Below are 20,060 nucleotides of genomic sequence, written 5' to 3'. Positions count from 1 at the left end.
TCTCTCAAGCCTTTGATAGCATTTTTCTTCTGTTTATACTCCCTGATTTTTGGGGGTAAGAAGCTCCTTCCAAGCTTCTGGGATTAAAATGCCCCAGCAGCTGGAGCAGGTTGGCCCAGCAGCATCTCCCCTGCCGAGGGGAGGCTGCTGGGAACGCTCCAGGTGGGATCAGACAATGCCAAAAGGATGCTTGGGCTGCGTTCCCTACTGTGAGGCAGATTTATTTAAAGCAACGTTTGTTCCAACCTGCCTGAGTACCAGCAATGGCAGAGGCAATTATGAAGCTGAGCATAATTTATCTAACAATTTACATGTTAGAGTAGGATGTTATAAAGCTAAACCTCCTGGGGAGTAGGTATGGAGCCACATTGAGTGGTTTATTTTTAACAACAAGATATTCCTTCTGAACTGTGTCTCCTTATATGCCATATATTTGTCTGGTTCATTTCTGAGAAAATTATACTTGTGTGATCGTGCTCTGAATATCCATTGCACTGCCCTGCTCTGTCACAACTGTAAAACCTTTCAGCTTTAATGTTCCTAAATTTCAGATTCTGGTGGGTTTCTTGGAAGTGGGTAGCAGCATCTGGGAGAAAAATGACAGTAGGAGTTTACTATAATTTAAAACAAAACCAGAACAACAGAAGAACCCCAAAGCAAGCCCAAACCACACCAAATCCCTAAATATCCATGAAGATGTGTGTAATTTTCTACTGCAGAAAAAAAACTTAAATGTGCATTCTCAGTTGTTTGAAATTATAGTTTCAACCTGTGAAAGTACTTGTTGCATTACACTGAATTTATAAAGACATTTGCTTTTCACAGAATCCTAAATATTGTTTGTATTGTAATAAAACTAAATGGAAATACTTTAATAATGATTGAGGAGTATATGTTTTCTTATTTTGTGCTTAAGTTTACAAGTAGCCCTAGGCTGGTTTTGGGTTGAAATCATCTGCAGCGTTACCATTAAAAATAAACTGTTAATACAGTAGTTTCTTGCACACAAATCTGTTTGGTGTATTTGTTATATAAACAAAGAGAAGTAAAATGCTAAACTTTAAGTTTAATTAAATACAGCAATCAGCTGCATGTGTGTGACTGGTGAGGTTATTGCCTTTTGCACTCTTTGTACTTCTTTCGAAGTCTAGTTCATTAATCACCATGGATTCTTATTTGGCTTAATCAATTGTAGCTTTGGTTCCTAAGAAAATGAGGTGTATGTAATTCCACCTGCCAGTCCTGCTCTCTTCTTCCTCTTTTCCTGTGTGTCCCACTGCAGACTTCCTTAATTATGGATCCATTCCAGCTAGAAGTTGGTGGAGGTGTCAACATTGATTGGATTTCTGTGAGTTGTGAAAACTCTGGGTAGAGTATGTCCAGGCATGGGAGGGAAGGGGCTGGAATTAGTGCCCAGCTGAGAGAAAAACTGCAGTGGGTGTTCAGTGATTATTCCTGGCTGGAAGCCTGGCATGGAACCAGCTATTCCACTTGTGGAGCCTTTTCAGCTGGCACTTGAGGGGAGTAGAAGAGGCATTGGAGTCAAGGTATTGGAAAATATGGAAAGAGAAACAGGGCTGTTGAAGTGCAGGGTACTTTGTAAATTGCTGCTTGCTGCTTCTTCCTCTGGAACTCTCCTTTTTCCTGGCTGATTAATGGATCTTGCTTTAACTGGATTTTTAGCAAGCGTGCCAAAAAACTAAGGCTCTTCAGTTTTATTGTTCAAAAATAATTAGAAACTTTCTGGCAACTGAGAGAACTTAAACAATGTGTGGTGTAGTTTCATGGGTTTAGAAATACTGGGAGGCAGTAGATTCCTGGGATTTTCCTTAAGCCAGTCATTGGTGAAGGCTGTGTCTCCTGACACACACTTGTACATCCACATGTGTTAACTTAGGAGGTAGCTGCAGGACACTCATTTCAGATGGGATTAAGCTGCTGGATTTTTTTGCACATTCTCAATGAAAATGCTCAAGTGTTCCTAGAATCATTTTAATAAGTGTATTTGCAGGTTAGAAATGAAAGTTACCCTTCCCATGTGCTTCTGAATGACTGTTGTGAGGTGTAAATGCTTATTGTATGAGTTCAGTGATCACAGGTGTGTTCTGGACAGTGTTATTGCTCCAGGTGGGAAATAGCAGCTCTTCTGAACATCTGAACTCCTCCAGACTATTTCAGTGTTGGTCTAGATGTGATCTGATTGTTCTCCTGAAATGTAAAGGATACCCAGGGTGTTTGATAGAACTAGTCACAGGATCAGAGTTAAGAATTGTCTCCTAAACCTTTTAAATTTAGGCTACTTTTTAAATACTTCTATTAAGAGCCTTTTCACTCTAGCACAATTTAGATTTGTGTAATTCACATCTGAAATTTAGTAATTGAACTATTAACACCAAATGCTACTCAAGTGAGTGGTTAGCACTGGTTCTGGTGGTGTCACATTCTGCACTGGGGAACACCGGCATCAGCAAGTTGTAGGATGCAAGAGCTTCCCATTTCCCCACTTCAAATACCCATGGAATTACCAATTTCACAGCAACTGTCACAGTATACAGACTTCTGCTTCAAATTGCAGCCTCTAAAAAGAAAGTTGCCATATTCAGATCTGGTCTCCTGGTACAAATTCTTGTTTGCTTGGCCCAGAGAGGCTGGGCGTGCCCGAGGTGAGACAAACTGCTTGTGGTGTTTGTTATCAGCTGCTCAGGTCACACACACACACACACAGAGCCTTCTGACTCCAGGCAGAGAGAGCAGCAGCTGAAGCCAACACGTTCCTGTCCTTGTTGGGGTCATGCTGTGTGCAGGGAATGCCCTGAGAGCCAGCACGTGCTGCACAGAGGGGCAGGGATGCTTTGTGGTGGGTTATGAGCACTGTGGAAGTGTCCCAAAGGAGGGAACACGACAGGACAGAGATGGAGTTGTATCCAGCAGGCAAGGTGGAGTCTTCAATACTCCATTTGTTATCCATTGGTTTATGTGCTGTAGAGTCTTACATCTACTTCAGTTGGGAGGGGATGTTAAGCTGAAAATGTGTCATAAAAATGAATTGGAGACAGGAATATCTGGATATTCCAAAGGGATGCCTGGTCTTAGTATAACAGCACACCACTTCATTTCTGTTGGTTGATATGGAAGCTCTGTAATGTATATTGTCCACTTTCTCCCCCTGCCCCCAAAAGCAAATACTGAGTTGAGTTCAAAGGGTAGGAGGGACATGTGCTGCCTGGGTGGGAGGATCAGGCCAGCCCAGGTGGGAGGGTTGGGGTGTGTTAGCTGGAGGAACTGAAGGTTGTCTTGCCCTCTTTCTAAAGTGATGTATTTCCTTCTCTAGTTGACTGCTTTGTAGAGTTACAGCCCATCTGTAGACTTGATCTGACCAGGGGAAAACAAAAAACATACAAAAGCAGGTAGCTCTAAATTTGAAATTCACTTTTTAATTTAATAATTTATTTTCAGTCTTTTTGCTGTACTTGTGGATTGTGGGTTGGTTTGTTTGTTTTGTTGTTTTGGTTTTTTTTAAAAACCAAGTAATACTTGTCATGGGAAGATAAACTTACCCAGGAGTTACGACATCAAAACAGACAGGTGTTCCAGACATGAGAGGTACAGCAAACTTAGCAATTAGAACATCACTGACTCAGTTAATTGGCAAATTGAAGTGACAGAATCAAAAGACCTCTTTTGCCTTGGACCTGAGCAGTTACAGGTTGTGTAAGAGATTGAGCCCTTTGCAAAGCATATTCTGTACTTTGGGGGAGTGGAAAGGAGCTGGACAGACAAGTGTGGAGGTCTTGTTTGCAGAGTAATGTATCTACAGGTGAAAAACCAGATTAACCTTTGATTTTCTGAGGTTTGAAATGTTTATGTTCTCTCTCCATCCAGATTCAAGATCCAGCCCATATTATGGCTGGCAGTGGGTCCAGATCAGGACCAGCCAGTGGGTTGTCCATGAAATCACAGCTCCAGATCACTGGTAAGCCTTTTGAAATTACACATCTTTTCTGGTTAGAAATGTGGAAGTGTTTTTCCCACAATTAACCAGAGGTTATGATGATGTATTTTGGGAAGTTTTGAGTTGTACAAAGCCCAAGAGAAGTCACACAATGCAATTGATGGTGTTATGCCATCATTACTTGGTAGAAATAGAGCTCTTTTATTTAGGATTTTATCTTAAATGCATTTTGAAATGATACATTTTTGTGTAAAAGAGAAAAAGGAAGGAATAATTCTTTTTTAATGCTGTTTAGTAAATGGTTCAGAGCACTCCTCTTGGAAATGGAATAATGCATTATGATACTGCTTACACTTACTGAAACCTGGCAGAATATCAAATCTAACACTTTCTCCTGACACTCTTCTCACATCTCTAGCTAAGTGAACCTGCACTGCTGTTCATTAAATTTGACTTATTGCTTCTCCCTTGTTACATGTTTTTATGGCCACCATTGCCAAGGAGCTTTAGTAAAGGTGTTGGTGAGAGTATCACTGTAATTGAGCCCCTGTGGATTGTTTGGGAATGGATTTACATGACATGCTTTGCTTTTTGTAGTGCCTCACCAACAGAGCAGCTGTTGAAATGGAAGTAGCAAGGTTCCTCACTTTTGCTCTCTGGCAGATTTAGCTGGAGCATTAAAGCTGAATGGGAGATCTGGGGGATGTGCAGGTCTGTGTTGAGAAGCATCAAGAGTAAACTTGGCACCCTCAGCGTGGAAGACCTGTGGAAATCAGAGAAATCCTGTCCCTGCAGGTTGATGTTGGAGAGAAATTGCAGAAGGTTTGGAAGGAGGTCCATCCTCCACATAGGGGGGGAGAGCAGAGCCAAGGATTGAAGTGGTGGTTGATGCCTCAGGCTTTCTCCAGTACAGGCCTGGGACTCCAGTAAAGACAGGGAAGTTGAATAATGCCTCAGTGTTTAGAATTGAGACTACTGAGATATTTGAGCAGTTCTGAATTTCTGTAGAAGTTCAGCCACAGTCTGCAGCCAACTACTGCCTGTGCAAGCAGGTGTTCCCTGCCCTCTGCCCTGCCCTCAGCTCCCCCTCCTGCTGTCCCCCTTTTTGAATGAACTTTCAGAGTGTCTGGGGAAGAACAAACCTTCAAAGTAGGGACAAATCTGCTGATTTCTGCTGCCTCAAGGAAGGTCTTGAGATAATTAGTGGTGTTGAGGCAGAGGTGCTGGAAATGGGAGGGGAAGGGATGGGGAGCTGTTTGTGAAAATGAAGGAGTTAATGTCTGTGAGGTGTGTGTAATACACAAAGAGTTTCCCTTGGGAGCAGCTCGGAGCAGTTTACACTAAGCTACTTCTGTAAATCTCTAAAGGAGCATAGACTATAAAGGGAATCTGGGCAGATTAGCCAGATGGGCTGAATTAGTCATCCTTGTTAAGGAGGTAGTGAGTGACAAACACATAGGAGAGCCAGTTGTTCTTTGTTAGAACAGTGAATTCACTGGCTGATGGAAATGATAGTATCTTAAATGCTCTTTTGTGAGTTTAGTGTTGCCCAGGAACCCAAGAACACTCCTGGGAGTCAGATGTCAGGTGTAGACCCATGTCTTAAACAGAGGCAACATAACCACTGTGTTTGAAAAGACAGGAGCATTGCACTCAATGTTTAATGCTTAGAAAAACATTTGAACCCCCAAACCCACCAAACAAAAAACCAAAACCACCCACCACCCCCCCAAATTAAAGCTCTGGGGCTGCAAGGCCTGTCCAGGTTTGTTGTTTCTGTAACAGGAGGTAGTTACTGAAATTTGCCTTCAGCTTTTCTGTAAGTTTGGTTTAATGCAGAAAACTTCACACAAAACTCTTTTTCTTAATGATTTTCTTTTCACCAGAAGTAGTGGCAGTTTTCCACCTTCATAAGAGGCAGATCATGTTTTGAGCTTTTTAGCAAGCAAGTGTAATAAACTCTAGGAATTCTCTTGGCTGGTGATAGACAGGAGAAGATTGTAGAGGATATTTTCTGCTTGCAACACCTGAGCACTTTTGTGGATCTTGTACTGATTATTATTAATTAGCATCTGATGTTACATATTTTAGACATTTGTGTCAGCTTTAGCATTGTCTAAAATGATCTGAAATGCAGGAACGTTTTTATCCATCTAATGTGGTTTTTTCCTTGAATGTTACTGTCAGGCATCAATGACCTGACACTTGAATACTGAAGCACACCATTGAAAAATAAATTATTGGTTTTTCTCTTTCTTAACAGTGATTTCAGCAAAACTAAAAGAAAAGAATAAATGGTTTGGACCTAGCCCTTATGTGGAAGTCTCAGTAGATGGACAGTCAAAGAAGACAGAAAAGTGCAACAATACAAACAGTCCAAAGTGGAAACAGCATCTTACAGTGTAGGTTTGGTATAATTTTCCAATTTGTTTGAGCTAAATTAATGCACCTGACAGTTGACTTGAAGGTTGTATTTTTATTTTAATCAAGGCATGGAATGTTACATGCCATGGAGATATTTTGGAGCAAATATAATAGAGTCTGGAATGGATATTTACAAACTATTGCATTGTGCTCAGTGTTCATGAGGGAATAAATTCTGTATTAATGTATGTGGCATATCAAAGGAGCTCTAATTCTGTCAGTAGTAAGGGCAGTAAGGTAATTTAATATTTCAACTGACTTTCCCGTGCACATTTTTGTTGTCATACTTAAGGTTACAGTTTTTCAGAAATGCTGTGGCTAAAAAGTGTAGCTGTTCTTTGTGTACCATCTTGTGTGTACCAGGCCATAGCACAGGTAGTTGGCTCTGTCTCGTGCACCTCTAAACTCCAGCACAAATACAAAATTCCCAGTTAATTTGTGCTTCCAGAGTACAAAACCAACATTAGATTCAATGTTGGTTTGAATCCTCAACGCGACTGTTGAGGTTTGCTTGGCTCAGTATTTGTGTTGTAGATGATAGGAACTGTAAAGCATGGGAAGAAAAGATACACGAGTTCTACAAAATTTAATTTGATCTTTAGAATGTCACATGGAACTCTGGGATAAAGGTCAGTCTTGTGCTTGCACATTGGAGAGGGACTTTTCACAAGGGCAGGTAGTGACAGGGCAAGGGGGAATGACCTTGAGCTGAAAGAGGGAAGGTTTAGATGGGATATTGGGAAGGAATCCTTCCCTGGGAGGGTGGGGAGGCCCTGGCACAGTTGCCCAGAGGAGCTGTGGCTGCCCCATCCCTGGGAGTGTCCAAGGCCAGGTTGGACAGGGCTTGGAGCAACCTGGGCTGGTGGAAGGTGTCCCTGCCCATGGCAGGGGTGGAACTGGATGGGCTTTAAGGTCCCTCCAACCCAAACCATTCTGTGATTCTGTGACTTGCTTATGCTTAAATTCTAGATTATTCTTCTTGAAGCACTTGGACATTGCTACCTGATTATTGAAAACCTTTTTTCTGCCTATTTATTCTAATTCAGATTACTCTAAAGTTTTAGTCACTACTATTGCATTGAAAACAAATGTATTAAGAAAAGCTTGTACTTTTACATGCATGTCAGTGTAGCTGAGCAGAACTTTCTTATAGCTTTTAAAGCTTTTTTTCTTTCCTTTCTAATGGAAATGTTTGTGGCTTTGCTGTGCAAGTCCATACAGTAATACATGAGTCTGTTTTGCTCTCATTGAGCAGGAGCTGAGCAGAGACACCCCAGGCATATCAAGTTCATTGAAGATTACACTAATGCTGCTTGGAGCTTAGTGAAGGAAGTTGTGTTTAGGAAATACTTTGACACAGCTGCTTACTTTCAGATTCGGGATAAAAAGGAAAAGTGTAATGGCTTCTTCAAATGGGGATGGACCGTGGGTTCCTCTTCTGGGAGGCAGTTTGTTGGGTGGATCTTCTGAAGGGATGGTCTGACTGGGAAAGTCTGGGCTTATCAACCATATACAGATGAAATTACCCAATGAGAAAATAAACCTGTATCTGGAATACCCGTTTCTCACAATTAAAATAATTGAAAAGTACATCAATGTTAGAATGTTCCTTATAGAAAAAGAATATAGTACTAAAAATTGCTTTGAAGTTGCTGTTATGGAATTTACTATGTATTACTAGAGAGTTGCTGGAAGGTTTTCTGTAGATATTTCCCCCAAAATAGTAGTAATATAAAATGTACTCAGTCTATGAACAGCCTTGCAACAGTCTTGATTTACGTGACATATACACGACTGCACATGAGAATGTGATAAATAGAAATGGTTTGATGTTACCCCCGTTTTTGCTTTGTTTTCCAAATAACTTTAAATGACAGCCGAAGTAAATGGCTCAGTTCACCCACTTCCCCTCCAACAAATGCCCTTACAGTGCTCAACTTTTTCTTTTCAGAATTGTCACTCCTGTAAGTAAATTAAACTTTCGAGTCTGGAGCCATCAAACATTAAAATCTGATGTCCTTCTGGGAAGTGCTGCTCTGGATATTCATGAGACACTGAAATCCAACAGTATGAAACGTAAGTACTGGATTAACAATACCCTGTCATGCTGCAGAATTTGTGAGGAATTGTCTGTAAATGAACAGGAATGCTGTGTGCAGCCCTGTAGATGGCCCTTAAGGATCCCTTTGGGTGCTATAAGTTGATTTCATGAGCTTCCTCCTACTTTTTCAGTCATTTTTTTTGGTTAGATGCAGTCTGGCGTGGTGTCACTGAAAACAGGATGTTTTTCACTTTGCTGGTGTGTGCAAGAGTGAGTGAAAGGCTAATTAAAGACAAGTCTTTCCTTTTCTGTAGCTTGAAAACGAGACCTCTGATATGTTCCTGGTACTAGACAGGAAATGTGTAAAGGTATTTTTGTTCTAAATAATGCCATGGGGATATACTGTATTATTTCATACATCTTAGAACTTTGGGCAGTACGTGCATCCTGGGAAGCTTGAAGGAGAAATACAGGATTCTACACACCCTGGCTGCTCTCCTGGCATCTCCTGTCCTGCTGGACCTGGGTGAAAATCTCCTTGGATGTCTGACACCAGGCACCTGCTGGAGTTCACTGGGGTTTGTTTTAAACCCTTTCAGCAGGAATGTTTATTTACAGTTCTGTTTCACTGAAAAACAGTTGTTTACCCTGAATATACCATTGATCTGAAGATATGACGGAAAATCTTCACATTCTAAATGTGAATGTCATTAGATAAAGATGAAGCATTTAAGTCAGAAGATAGAATTGATATCTGTTCTGTATCAAGAATAAAGTGAATTACACTTCCTAACTCTGTATTGAGGATGGGTGCATTAATTGCTGCAGAAATGTGAGGCTCAATCTCTTCTTTAATGACAGTCCTTTCTTTAGGCAGCAACAAGCTTATGGTCCAGTTTTCCCCTTTTTATGGAAATAATGACTTTCTACTGACACATGAAGATGATCAGTTTTACCACACAAAAAAGAATGGAGAGGCAGACCTGTAGCTGTGGGGGTTGTTTTGGGTTATTTTGCCCCTTGACCACTGTGGTCTGTGGATAAAAAGCCCTTTTTCATGCTGTAGTAAGATGAAGTGCCCCTGTTCTCTGCTGTGTTCCAGTTGAGCAGGTGGTGGTGACGTTGCATCTCGTTGGTGACAGAGAACCAGCGGAGGTGGTGGGGGATCTGTCGGTCTGTCTCGATGGGATGCAGGTGGATCCCGAGCTCCTCACCAATGGGGAAGCCTCAACTTCCAGAAGTAAGTACCTTTCAATTCAAACATGCCCCTACACATCTGCTGTCCAAAGCTTTTTGTTGGGAAGCTTTAACCCAGTGTTGTAATAATAATGACAGCAGCAGCTGCTGTAACTTCCTGTTTGTAGAGCCCAGAAATCTCACACGTTTTATTTGAGGTGGAGTCGTAGTTCACAGGGAAGAACTTCAGCCTTACTGTAACAAAAACAAGATCAACATCTTTATTTTGTGGACTTTGCAGACTTTTATCTAGCAATCCCAAACTTTAATGAAAGTCCCTAGCTTCCCTGGATTTTAATAACATCATAAACAGAAAAACATTAAGTAAGTCGGTTTGATCTCGCCATCATAGTAATAAGTATTCTGCTCACTAGGAGACATGGGCTTATATTAATTTTTTCTTAAAATAGCCCATTTAAATAAAGGTATTCATAGATTTAGTTCCCTGTGGAGAGCTGCAGAGAGGGATCCACTTCCTGTTTAGTTGGTGTCTTCACTTTTTTTAACTGAAAAACTTGAATACATGTGAAATGTCTAATTACACGAAAATAAAAAGGTAAAGAATTTTAGTTCCACTGGTGCAGGACAGGGAGTGGAGCATTTCTGAGATAATTGTACATTGTGAGGTAGAACTAGACAAGAGGTTATTTCTCCAGAAGGCAACATGGGAGACTGACTGCTGGAGCAACCAACTGGACACTTAATTGGCAAGTTTTAGGCTTCTGGGTTGTAGGGGGGTTTTTTTTCAAGTACTAGAGAAAGTTACTGTGAGATTTCATCTAAGTATCATAGGAAACTTGAATTAACACACTAGCTTTGTAATCATTATTTCTTAAAGCTTTTAGTCCATTTTCTTTGCATCTCGTTAAAAGGATCAACCACACGATCTGATTGTGTGGGATTTTTCTGTAAATAAAAACCGAGTGCTGAGGTTGTGTGGGGCTGGTAGAGCAGGGCTGAGGTGCAGTGACAGAAATACCCAGTGGAAGTAACAAATTGGCCTCTTATGCAAGACTTGATTTTCATCTGTACTTTCTTCCATTTCACAAAGTTTACCTACTGAGAAAAAGGTGGGAAGAGTCCTGCAGGTAGTGGAATTGAGTCCTCTGTGCAGGTTTGGGCTCAACAGACCAAGGCAGAAGCTCAGCAGAAGGTTCCCAGATGATCAGGGGACTGGAGCCCACGAGGAGAAGGTTCCATGTTGGAGCAGTCTAACACGTTGTACAGGCTGAAGGGGCGTCAGGCAAATACCTTGGTTTTGGAGTTGCTTGTGATTTAAGGTTTCTCTTTCTGGGATTAAATCCCTTCCATGCACAGGCCACTGACAGCACGTTATCCTAAGCCTTTCCATGCCTACATCCTTGTCTTTGGCCTAGATCTGCCCGTAGTTCCCATCAGAGCTGAGAACTGATTTCTTTGTTAATGACGTGTTTAATTCTATGGAAATAAACTATTGGTGCCATCTACATGAATGAGCAGTTCTGTGCTGCATATTCAAGGTTTGCAAATGCTGGCACAAAAGGCAAATATTTCCAAGCTGGCTGAATAAGCAGTTGCAAAGCATTTGCAAATCTAGGCTGAGCTGCTGTAATTCTTGTGGAGTGCAGCCATATTTTGTACCTGCTTCAATGCCTTTATGTTAAATAATTCACTGAGAAGGGGAAGGGTTTGGGCTAGAGAGCCCCAGAAAGCAAAGCCCTCAGCCAACCAGAGAGAAGATTTTTGAGAAGTTTTTGTCCTTTCTGCTTTGTCATCACTGAAAGGGGGAGAATATGAAAAGCCAGCTCCACTTAAAGAATGAGCATTGTTTTATACTGCTGCAAAGACAGCGTTAATTAACTGTGTGTGTGCTGGGGAATGTTCATACAGTCCAGTGACATCCTGTATATCCTCCATAAGATGGAAGTGTTACCCACAGGGGCATTGGTTTAAAAAATGGTACTCACAGCAACATGCAAAACATACTGGCTTGAAACACAGTGGATAAGCAGCACATAGTGTCTGACCTCCACACTGGAAAGAAGTGTGAGCATTAAAGGTGCTGCTTTCCTTGGAAATCATTCCAAGTGTTGCTTATACTTCTGTTGTCTTTCTCTTCCCGGTATTTAAGGTCCTACACAGAGTGAAGGCTCCAGAGTAAGGACTGATACACGGTAAGACTTTAGTCCTCTTTTTCTATTCAGCCTTTTAGTGTTCACAGTTTTGAAAGAGGAACTGTGTGTTTTATAAAGGAGACAGTGAAAAATTTCTGAATATGCCCTGCAGCAGTATCTGCTAAGATCTGAGCGTGTCCTGAACAAAAATACTATATTGTTGTTTATTCACATATATTAAAGTGTTTGCCATGTGAACCCCATCATCTGGCCTCAGTTTGCCTTCGTACTTGACTGATTTTTGGTTTTTTTCCCTTTATGTTCATCTTTCTCTCAAAAAAGATAAAAAGTTTTATATATATATATATACATAAAAATATATATTGTATATATATAATATATATATATATTTTATATATATATTATATATTAAAAAAAAGCCAAACCCAAACAAATAAAACCCACTGGTAAGTTGGTGGCACTGGTTATTTTTACACAGGTTTGCTTTATAGCATGGAGGTATCAGAATTATATTTAGCTTTGTTAAGAAGATCCCAAAAGCTGTCTGGCACTTACAGTGTTTTAAGGTCGATAGCGGATTATGAGCCCTGCTACTTGGTGGGATAAGTGTGTGACCAATACCATGTTACTTGAATTAGTTCCCAATACTACAAGTATTTTAAGGATCTGTACAGGACACACAACATTACTGGATGACACCTGGAGTAGCCAAGTTAAATTTCAGTGTTTTTTTTAGTAGACTGTACCCTTGGCTATGTTGTCTGAAGTCTTCCCATGAAAGTTTATTTTTGTTCTGTTTGCTTTTCATGCTCCAAAGAATGTTTCTGTGCTTGGGTTTTCAGAATACTTGAGTGTGTAATAGGATAATAATAATAATAGTGATGTGGTTTTAGTACCAGCTGGGGGGTTGGTCATTAAAGGTCCCTTGTGAGGATCATGGAAATGATCGGGAGAGGGACTTTCTACAGGGGAATATAGTGAAAAAAAAGGGGGAAGGGCTGAAACCTGGTGAAAACCTGGGCTAAAGCCCTTACAGACTGGAGACCACTAATGATTTGTACCCACTTTCATAGTCATTTACTTGGGGGTTGGTGTGGTAGGAATTATGTGCACCACAGCTGGTACAGAGCAAAAGTATGTTTGACAATGATCCTGAGATCAAATGTACATGGTTCTACTTGGTCCTGTTAGACTTGTAATTACTTAGTCTTACCTACTGGTTTTTATTTTGTGTACATTTGAAGGAATGTCATTTTAGAAGTACTGGGCTGAAACTGTAACCTCTGGTTTTATTACTGATGGCTTATGTGCTTGACCTGTAAATCCAGTACAATTTTAGTTGATTTTGCTCAGCATATTCTGAAAATAAAACGCTTTAGAATAGATATGTAGATACCTGTAACTCTGCTTAAAGAGCTACAAATATATCAGAATAATGCTCTGCTAGGTATAACTGAACAGCACAGAATGTATTGCTGTGTAGTTTCTTAATTCCTGTAAAGTTGAGCAGCTTATATTTGTAGCTGTTGGTCAAACATTAATGCTTAGTCCTAAATTCTCCAGCCTGTTCAAGAATTGAGTTCAGGGGTAAAATTGGTATATGTGTAAGTAAGTTTTCTAAAAATTTGAAACACTCTCTCTCTGTGTTCTGGGTGTCTGCCAGCCCTGTGGAGTGCAGGCACACAGGCTGTTCTCAGGTCTGAGCCAGCCTCTCATCTCATTAGAGACAAGTGGACTTTATGGGCAGAAATAGCTGGGCAGCAAAAGCCAAAGCCTGGACCCAAAGGCAGGTGTATTGAGGTTTTGGTGACAGATGTTCTATACCTCTGTTTCACAACCTTTCCATTAGTTGAGGTTTCACGTGCCTCAGGAGATCAGATGTTTTTACAGATGCAGAGGTCTTCAAAATTATTGTGGATGTAAGAACCTCCCTTAGTTGTGACTGTTGCATTCTAGTGTCTTGCACACGTCTTTCCAAGCCCCCTGGAAGTGTCCAAGGCCAGGCTGGATGAGGCTTGGAGCAACCTGGTCAAGTGGAAGGTGTCCCTGCCCATGGCAGGGGGTGGGACTGGATGGGCTTTAAGGTCCCTTCCACCCCAAACCGGTCTATGATTTATAAAGCTTGATGTCATCCGTGCACTGTTAGAACACTTCTTTGTGTCTTTTCTTGCAAAAGGACTAACTCAAATGGCCTTGAAAGCTCTGAAGAAGCTGCTTCCAGTGAAAACACGACTGTTAACGGCAGTGACTCTCCGTTACTCACAAATGGAAGCTGCAAACCTGCCAGACCTCCCAGGCCCGCCAGACCCCCGCCCCCCACCCCCCGCAGACCCCCGTCGGTGGCCGGTACGTACCTGGGGCTGCACCCCTGGGCTGAGCACAGCTCCTTGTGCTCCTCGTGTTTAACTGCATTTGGATGGGAAATTCTTTGGCAGGTAACTTCTGAAGGAGTATTTTTTAGCTTGCGTATATGGTACATGTTTAGTTGTTGTTACCAATAGTAAAAATTTCTTGCTTCCGCATCTGCTCAGTGGTGGTTGCAGTGATCTCCACACAGGGTGGAGCTGGGGCCAGGAGAACACAGGGGAATTCTACTACTGCACCAAAGCACCCACTGAGGCTGAGAGGGAATGTACTGCAGGACTCACAGAACTGTCTCAAGTTGTTAATATTGTGTTTTGAAATAGTAGTTATTTGTTTCTACGATTCTAGTTAAATTCTGTGAATTAGCAGCACTTAAAATATTCATTACTCTTCCACACTGAAATGGGTAGATTTTTTTCTTTAAACTGATTATTTAAAAACTACAAAACTGGAAGATCAGTAGTTCTGAAAAGTTAGTTGTTGTTTTTGGGGTAACTCCTTTACCCCTATACACTGCAATCTGTTTCAGTAGTCTAATTATTACAGTTGATATATGCTGGGTGTGGATAGGATCTGAAATACAGTAAATACCTTCTAAAGATTATCCAGTGTAGTTAGTTAATAAGACCTGACTTGTATTAAACTTCTAACCTCACCCACCAAATGGCATACAGATAAAACTGAAAACATTTAAAGAATGTATGTGTTTTCCTCCCATTGCAATAGTTTCTTTCGTGTAGTATGAAATCTCTTCCTGAAAATTTTATGCTTATCATCCCTTAAATTACTATTTCAAATAATAAGTTCCTTGCATTAACTCATCAATGCAAGGAAGTGCATTTTTGTTTATCATCATTTAATGTTTACAGAATGCAAACAACAAGGTAAATATGATTTATTCTACCAGAAATATGAAAATTGTGCCATTCGTGGCAGTTCTTGCCATTTTTACAGTGAGACAGAACTGCTCTTTAGATTTTGAGTGAGCTCCAAGCAGTGGCTTTGTGTGCACTTTGAAACAGCAGTTCTTGCAGGTGTGCTTTTGTGATGTACAACTTCTGCAGTAGATTGGTGATAAATGTCAGTCAGAAGGTTTTTCCTTTCTTTCTCTGGTGTCTCTGACATCCCAGCGAGTGCAAATGGCCCTTCATCCACATCCACGGAGAGCGATGGGGCCAGTGCAGGATCAGTGGCAGGAACAGCCTCCAACACTCCTTCAGAGCAGAGCCCCGAGGGGGCAACAGCTGCCACCACAGCTCCTGCCACTCCTGCCCTCACCACTCCTCCGGTGTCCAGACAAGTCCAGCCAGTAAATCCTCCACCTCAGGCACTTTCCACAGTCAGCCAAGGTCCTCTTCCACCTGGGTATGGCTTTCATGACTTTTTTCTCTGTGTGTGTGTGTGTGAGTGCTGACATTTCTGGTTTTGCTATATTTTACTTACAGTAGGTGTAACAAAACATTGATAACATCTGCCTTTTGCTGCATGACAAAATCTCCCCTGAAAATCATTCGGTGGTTTTCATAACTGTTTTGTCTGGTTGGTCTTCAAGCATTCAAGAAAATAATTACTCTGTCAGATATTTTTGATACTTATCATATGTTCCCATGTCAGTGAAACACAGGTTTTAAATGGTGTGATACCTTGTTGTCTTCAAATTAGAATGAAGTCAGGCAGGAAAATATTGGTACAGATAAGTAGAAAAAAAGCTGCTGTTCCAGTACTACTCTGTAATGTCTCCTGAAGATTTGGATTTCATACTGCAGCTCCTCATGGTTATGTTTCAGGCACATGGGGAATTGACCAGATGGTTGGTTCGTTACCTCAAATCTCTCATTTAGATTATAAATTTAAAAAAAAAAAAAAAGTAAAAGTTTCTGGAGTCTGAGTGATGGAAAGCAAAAGCTTCCTGATGTGAATTGGTGAAATACCTGCCTTAATTTAGAGACAGCTGAACCAAAAGGTAGAAGAAGTCTAAATTACCTCACAGAAAAACTGAAATATAAAAGCAGTCTTGAAAACGTCGGTTGTTGCTTTATCATTTTGATTTCAACAGAAATGGCAAATGAGCATGTTCTTTTTTTCCCTGTGATGTTACATGTGATACAAATACAGGGGTAAGTCATTATCCCAAATGCTGCATAGGCAGAAAATGTGAGCAGTGCCCTTATAGTGAACTCTGCATATATGTGATCACTGCAAAATGTGCATATTTTTTAGGATTTATTGAATTAATGCTACTCTAAAAGGGGATTATGATCTAAAAGTGGTTCTGTTCAACAGGTTATTAATATACTTGATACTGAATACAAAACTTTGCTAAAATTATGCACATAGACGTAAATTTTAGCTTCAGTTTCCCAAAAAGTCATGTAGAATGTTTGGGGTTTTTTTTATTTTAGTTGCCACAGAATCACTGTTAATATGAACACTGTACCACTTCTGGTGCACCTCGTGAGCCAGGTGTTAGTTACAAGCATCTTATTTAGAGAGAAGCATTTTATGAAAACAGATGTTTCTCATCTCTGTGCTGTAGAGGAATGGTTGGAGCAGTTTGACCTGGAGGCATATTAAAATATTTGATCTGTTTTCAGTTGGGAGCAAAGAGTAGACCAGCACGGTCGAGTCTACTATGTAGATCATGTGGAAAAAAGAACAACGTGGGATCGGCCAGAGCCTCTTCCTCCAAGGTGAGCCAGGATCAGCCATATGATCATCTGGAATATCTCTGGGCTTTTCAGGAACAAATTGCCTGACAGTTTACTAAAGCTAGAAAGCGTGTTGGTAAATAGAAATGTGAACTCAGTTCAAATGATGGCTCCAGGTTGTCTCTGAGGAGTACATGCTGTGGAGAAGGGTTGAATGTCTGAATTCCTGTCAAAGATTAAGCAAGTGCATCTCTCCTGACTGAAAAGTGGATTTCAGTTAAAGACAGTAGACACCCCCAAGTGTAAAAGAGAACCAAACCCACAGAAAAGTATTTTGGGATTGAGGTAACTATCAGCTTGAGCAGGAATGCTCTTGGTTGCCTCTTACCCTGAGGTTACTGTTCACAGGCCTTTGATCTTGTCTCAGGGTTCCCAGCTGCTCATTTACTATGCACATAAAAACCAGCTTTGGTTATTAGGCCTTTCCAGTTCCTGGCAGCAGAACAGCCCACTGACTGTTTTAGTTCACAGTTGTTCTATGTTTCTTAAAAAATATAAGAAAAACACAAGAACTATTCTGTTGTACTTCATTCATCCTCAGGTGGTTCACACACTAGACAGACAGTATTACAAAGTAAAAATGTGGAATGGGAAAGAGCTTGTTATTAAAGAACAAAAACTGGCAGACAGTCTCACAAAGGGAGCCCACCTGTCATATTTCAAGATATTTTGAACTCTTTGAGAGGATCAACTACTGTATTACCTAAACTTACTCACAATGTTATGTTTTCTTTCAAGTTTTGTAAATAGTACCGATTTCACATGAACTGAAAATTAGAAAGAAACTCAACACTAAATCAAACCAATACACCAAACCCAATGCCAAAACCTTCCTTTTCTGCCAAATCAGAGTGTGAGGGAGTCTTGCACTGAACAGCCCAAACTGCCAGGGGTTTTGCTGTGTCTTTAGGAGAAACCATAGACTTGTGTTATGGGCTGGGTGGGATAACTGACTGCAGTGATACCAACACAGTATGGCTGGGGTTTGGGCAGCTCTTAAAAGCTATTTCCAGCAACCCTAAAAGTAGAGAAAACGGAATGAGTCTGACTTTTTATAGTAAGCAACAAATAAAAGCGACTCTGCTAAAACAACTTCAGCTCTTAGGTCATTTTAGCGGAGGGTACAAGGGGGCAAAGCTGCTGCTGAGCCCGTGCTTTTTATTCCCTCCCCACCCTGCCTGTTGCCCTCCGAGTGCCCCTGAGCCCTTAAACTGCTGCCATTCACAACTGGGGCTTGTGATTTGTTTTTTGCCCAAGCTGGGAGCGCCGGGTTGACAACATGGGCAGGATTTATTACGTCGACCACTTCACCAGGACGACGACGTGGCAGCGGCCGACGCTGGAGTCCGTCCGCAATTACGAGCAGTGGCAGCTGCAGCGCAGCCAACTCCAGGGAGCCATGCAGCAGTTCAACCAGAGGTTCATCTATGGGGTAAGGACTACAGGCACCACCAGCAAGGTTAAGGTGGTTTTGGGGTTTGGGCGTGTTTGTGGGTGACCTTCCCCCACAAAGACACCAGACTTTGCTATGGTTTGTTCTCTATCCCAGTGCGGTGTCTGTGTGTGTGCTGTGGGGGAGGGCTCACTGTAACCCTGGTTCATGTCCGTGTGGTGACATGAACTAAGTGACATTACACATGCAGTGGAGTGGGGTTTAGCTGTCAGCTGAATACAGGTGGTGTTCTGTGATAAAAATGTGTGTGTGGTATTGATAAAGCCTTTGGTTCAAATCAAACTGCAGCTGAGTAGGAAGCTGGTTTATTTGTATGGTATCTTGTATTGCCTTGGGCAAACACCTGAGAGGTGAACAAGCTCACAGGCCATACATTTCTGCTCTGGGTAAAATGAGCCATGCACAATGAATGTTGTTAGGAAAGCAGGGAAATTGAAAACAATCTTTCCAGAATTTTAAATCCATTATTTACCTCTGATGAATAGCAGACATTAGATCACTGCAACTCATGCTGCCCATTTATCAAGAGTGGTGAAGGTTGTGAATTTGTTGTAAGTGTGAGAATAAAGTGGAGCCCCTAAATGGTGGTAGGGAGATCTGTACTGACTGCAGGAGTGAAGTGATTTGCTTTCTGATTGTTTTGGGTGCTACTGTACTAATTTCCTCCTGCGTAGGCAGGGCCACCAATCAAAGAATAATTATTTCTTGGCACTGTAGTCAATTAAGCATGCCAAGGGTCGGTAAAATAGATCTTCTCTGGGGAGAAAAAGACATTATTGGCATCTTTGCTTATGTGTAACGTTAACAAAAATGCATTTAATTCAATAGTTCAGGATGGCTATGGCAGAACATCTGGAAAGCAAATGACTAGTCATTAATGCCTCATTTGTTTGTGTGACTTGCAGAACCAGGACTTTTCATCCACACAGAACAAAGAGTTTGATCCTCTTGGCCCTCTGCCACATGGATGGGGTAAGACTGACTTGAAAGTGTTTTGTAATGCAATGTAATTAAACATTAAAGCATACTTCTGCCAAATTATTTGTCAGCTGTTCTAGGCTAGTTTTTAAAAATTAAAATCTGGATTAAAAATATTTTAAAATTAGATTTAGTCAAATGTGCTGTTAAAACAGAGTCCTGACAAGGATATGCCATTTCAAAGTAGATTAGAAACTATAAAGTATTTTAGTTTACTCCCTGTAATGAGCATAATAGTTTCTTTCACACTGTCACCCTTTTATGCCTTTTTTGGGCAGGATCCCCCCCACTATCCTGTTCCTGCTAAAAAAGGCTCCAAATCCTCTCTAAATCAAACTGCCAAATTCCCTCTCCAAGCCAATTCTTGGAGAGTTTTGTTGGTCTGAAAATGTTTTTTATAATGACAACTAACAACTTCTTGACTTGCCTCTCTCCCTGGAATGAATTTGTTCTTGTACTTTACAGGGTTGAGAATTTACAATTAATATAAATTTGGGTGGGGTATAGTCCAAAAATGAAAATGTAAAACTAATTTCTGGTGTGACTGTCAAGTAGATGTAAGAATTCAAGTTTTATGATACACAAGGAAAGCTCTCAATTGTGGAATTTTAAAGCAAGTAATTACTTGGCAGAGTTGGAACTGCGTTTTTGGCTCATCTGCTTTTCAGACAGAACTATCTGGATTTTTAGTCCTGGTATTGATGCAATTTCATGCCATAAAACTGTTGTTCCCCACACTTATGCTGAGGTACATTACATATAATAGCATTTCAAAGGAAGGTCTTTGGGC

General features: G+C 41.0%; 1 protein-coding gene across 4 annotated transcripts in view; it reads left to right on the top strand.

Moving 5' to 3' along the window:
• ITCH (itchy E3 ubiquitin protein ligase) overlaps window positions 1-20,060 on the top strand; it is a 55,280-nt gene that overhangs the window by 18,848 nt on the left and 16,372 nt on the right. For all 4 annotated transcript variants that reach the window (XM_032704967.1, XM_032704966.1, XM_032704964.1 and 1 more), the window contains 10 exons: window positions 3,883-3,973; window positions 6,216-6,354; window positions 8,328-8,452; window positions 9,520-9,657; window positions 11,764-11,806; window positions 13,944-14,113; window positions 15,262-15,496; window positions 16,726-16,821; window positions 18,097-18,271; window positions 19,198-19,264. In XM_032704967.1, the coding sequence (XP_032560858.1) occupies window positions 3,904-3,973; window positions 6,216-6,354; window positions 8,328-8,452; window positions 9,520-9,657; window positions 11,764-11,806; window positions 13,944-14,113; window positions 15,262-15,496; window positions 16,726-16,821; window positions 18,097-18,271; window positions 19,198-19,264 (1,258 nt within the window). In that variant the 5' untranslated portion in view covers window positions 3,883-3,903. The remainder of the gene's footprint in view (window positions 1-3,882; window positions 3,974-6,215; window positions 6,355-8,327; window positions 8,453-9,519; window positions 9,658-11,763; window positions 11,807-13,943; window positions 14,114-15,261; window positions 15,497-16,725; window positions 16,822-18,096; window positions 18,272-19,197; window positions 19,265-20,060) is intronic.

This window comes from Chiroxiphia lanceolata, chromosome 17, assembly GCF_009829145.1.
Source record: "Chiroxiphia lanceolata isolate bChiLan1 chromosome 17, bChiLan1.pri, whole genome shotgun sequence".
NCBI lineage: Eukaryota > Metazoa > Chordata > Aves > Passeriformes > Pipridae > Chiroxiphia > Chiroxiphia lanceolata.
This window is presented reverse-complemented; position numbering and strand designations above follow the sequence as displayed.